The 3,419-nt window shown below is 35.0% G+C and overlaps 1 protein-coding gene across 1 annotated transcript; it reads right to left on the reverse strand.

The window, feature by feature from the left end:
• Window positions 1-731: 731 nt before the first annotated feature.
• On the reverse strand, window positions 732-3,205 carry LOC131028275 (polygalacturonase At1g48100-like). Its single transcript, XM_057958526.2, has 8 exons — window positions 3,005-3,205; window positions 2,518-2,646; window positions 2,243-2,404; window positions 2,109-2,153; window positions 1,724-1,931; window positions 1,549-1,630; window positions 1,193-1,301; window positions 732-1,106 (listed from the first exon to the last, which is right to left on the reverse strand). The coding sequence occupies exons 1-8, from the start codon at window positions 3,203-3,205 to the stop codon at window positions 732-734; spliced, it is 1,311 nt and encodes a 436-aa protein (XP_057814509.2).
• Between the last annotated feature and the right edge of the window lie 214 nt (window positions 3,206-3,419).

Genomic DNA, 3,419 nt, shown 5'->3' on the forward strand with positions numbered 1-3,419 from the left:
ATTACTAGTACATTTGTCAATTTACCCACATTACAAATTTGATTAAATCTTAATATGAAAGATATCTACTAATGAGTAATTGAAATATACTTATACATAATATTAGCTAAATTATATGATCTAATGTATTCTAATAAATTATATGACCTAATGTATTCTTTAATTCCTTTTTAATTTTCTTGCCAAAATCTCTTTAACTCTTACAAGATCAAAAACATAAAAGGACTAGCAACTCTGGTTAGTTTACTTGCATTAAGAATCTGATTAAAAATCTTACCCTTTTAATTTAATTCAATCTACATTCTAGAAAATTAAATTGCAGATAAATTCTCTATAATTAGAGGAAACCATTTAAAACACCAAAGCGTGGTTCTTGGGAATTACTATATCAAGTCTCATTCTAGATTATAAAAGTAGAATGGAATTATAATTCGAGATCACATCATAAATGCATATAAAATTCCTTCTACACAAATCAGCAATGCAAATTCTCAACAATGTAAGCAATTGATTATATTACGTGACAAACCTGACTGCTCTTAAATTCCAATCATAATATAGAATTTGAATGCAAGTCTTTTAGGTCAAATATTTAAATAGCACGGTGTCATCCTTCTATAAAAAGAACAACATTTAATATATAGTAATATAGGTAGTACAAAGAGTACAAACACTGCAAGTGTCAAAGCACAATATTAGATAGTACGTGTTTAAACTGATGTTTAACTGCTTTAACATGCATCTCCGTGTGATTGAGTGCGGGAGGGATCATTATGGGGCCTTCCAGATCGTAGGCAACCAACAGTGGATTGCCCATAGCTATTCAAACAGAAGGGATCCTTGTGGTATGCAACAGCAGGTTTTAGGTTAATGTCGATCATCTTCAAATCAGTGCATGGGACATCATTGCTACAGGCTACATAGATTGGCTTGTCCACGTATGTCCCAATGATCTTCTGATATGTCACACCCGTTATGAAGACGGCCGATGATTGATTTCGACACGTAGTTTTATCACAGTAGAATTGATTGATATCAATGGGAATCCTCACGTTAGAAACTTGTATATTGGAGAACGTCACACCCTTTACTGATCCAACTCCCCCCTGTTTACATGAAGACCAGTAACACGAAGCTTTAACCATGTCGAAAACTATAACTTTAGTTATATGGCCGGATGAAGTTAACTGACCTGCCATGTTTTGATACGGACGCCATTGGAAGCATCTTGAATGTAGCTGTCGTAGACGCTCACGTTGGAAACGCAAGCCTTCGATTGGTCCTTTCCTAGTCCTCCAATACTGATATCAGTTGAACGAATTCTAGACTTAAAAGTTGAGTAATAATCAAGTATAAAAAGTTCACTATACTGATCGTGTTGCGTCATCCAATTTGTTTTCTGGATTTGTGGATCCTTAGTCATTTTGATCAATGAATTTCCTTAATTTATTACTTTAGGTATAAGTATACTCATACTCAACATTTTATTGGCTAGCTGAAGAAAGAGATCATGGCTTAAAAAGGAATGTAGTGAATTCATAAGAATACCTGATACCATGACCAGGGCCACAGTTGATGTTATGAACGCGGATGCCAGAGGAACCTGTTTGTATCGACACGCAGTCGTCTCCTGTTCGTTCATACAACAATATTCAAAATTTATAACATCATAAATAATCTAATTAAAAAATTGCGGGTTTCTAAAGAATCGCTGTTAGTATACCACATGCGATTGAAGAATGGTGGATTTCAACATCACTGGTTTCTTGAACATGAATTCCGTCTGTATTTGGACTGTTTCCAGGAGAGGAGATTGTCACGCCAGCCACTTTCACAGAAGTGCAAGTATCAAATTTGAGATGAAATTGTGGACTGTTTTTTATTGTGATGCCCTGGACGGTCACGTAAAAGCTCCCGAAGAATCTCAATGCCTTCGGAGAAAACATAAACAAATTCAATATCCACAAATATTATTGCAAATCTCCAAAGATGATCATGATTCAGGGGCTTGGCTTGTTTATGGCAATTAGCAAACCAGAGAACCAAAAAACATACTTTGGGACTGCTTGTCCCCTTACTATAAAACATATTTGCTTCTAATGACTCACCGTGGGCTTCACACTCAGTAAGCTGTCACCATAATCATCGCTCTCCTGAGACATACAAATTTGGATTGTTATTTAAGCAGTTGCAATGAAAACTACTCCCTTGTTTATAAAAAAATAAACTAATAAATATGTACCATATCATCGTATTGGGACAACTTCCACCAAGGTGCTCCTTGTCCGTCTATAACGCCATTGCCGACTACAGTGATTCCGTTTAGTTTGGAGAAATCGATCCATACCCACAAATTGGCAGCCCCGGACTTGGGATTCAAGTGTGCAATTATAGTTCCATAAAGCTGTTGCAGTTAATATATATATTAAAGATATATACATTGGCTCCACCTGCCTTTGAAATCTAGCATGTCTACTCGGATATTTCTTTTTTCTTTTCAAAACATTAAAATCGTACCTCAAAGATAATCTTTGATTTGCAGGGTCCTGAGAAGGTGATAGGCCCAACTAGAAAGCTGTGAGCAGCTGGGACGTGTAATGTTGAGGACGCTTTGGAGCAGACTGCTTGCCACGCTACTTTAAATGCCTGACTCAACCATAGGTTTATTATAATCCAAAATAAATAACATGGCAATTCTGTTCTAAAATATTTAGAAGTAATATTTTCATGCAGTGTGATTCTAAACATTGATGAAAATCAATTTTAAGTAAGTGCGTATTAAAAGTAATTTTCATGAAGTGTGATTATGATGTATCATAAAATATGATTGAATTTAAAACATTGATGAAAACTAATTTTAAGTAAGTGTGATCCCAAATATTAATATTAATAAATTTTACATGACTATAATCAGAAACATTGATATAAACAAATTATATATAATTAAATAAAAAACAAAACCAGATAATATAATAAAAATAAAAAGTACTAAAGTAGAAGATACATTTGTATCGTCGGTCACTCCATTGCCTTTTGCACCGAATGATCTAACGTCCACCACGTTTGAATAGGCGTAATATTCATCAGCCAACGAAGTACTAAGCAGGGCTTTCGTCGTGACTGGCCTTGTGGCCGTGCAATTCTCTCTTGCACTCAATATAATTACTATAACAAACATAACATAAGCTTTTCTGATTAGAGACATCTTGCCTTTGGAAATTAGAAAACAAGTGACAAAGTTTTTTGAGTGAAGAAAGGTTGGGTGAAGTGGGGTTTATATAAGCTATTGGAGAGATGCCGGGCCTCCCTTCCGATCACGGGTGTGCATGATTTGATGCACTATTCTCTTCACTTGTTTCATTCATGCTTCCTACTTCTTTCATAAATCAAACTACAGTATGCTATGATACCTTTTTACT

Source organism: Cryptomeria japonica, chromosome 1 (genome assembly GCF_030272615.1).
Source record: "Cryptomeria japonica chromosome 1, Sugi_1.0, whole genome shotgun sequence".
Taxonomy (NCBI): domain Eukaryota; kingdom Viridiplantae; phylum Streptophyta; class Pinopsida; order Cupressales; family Cupressaceae; genus Cryptomeria; species Cryptomeria japonica.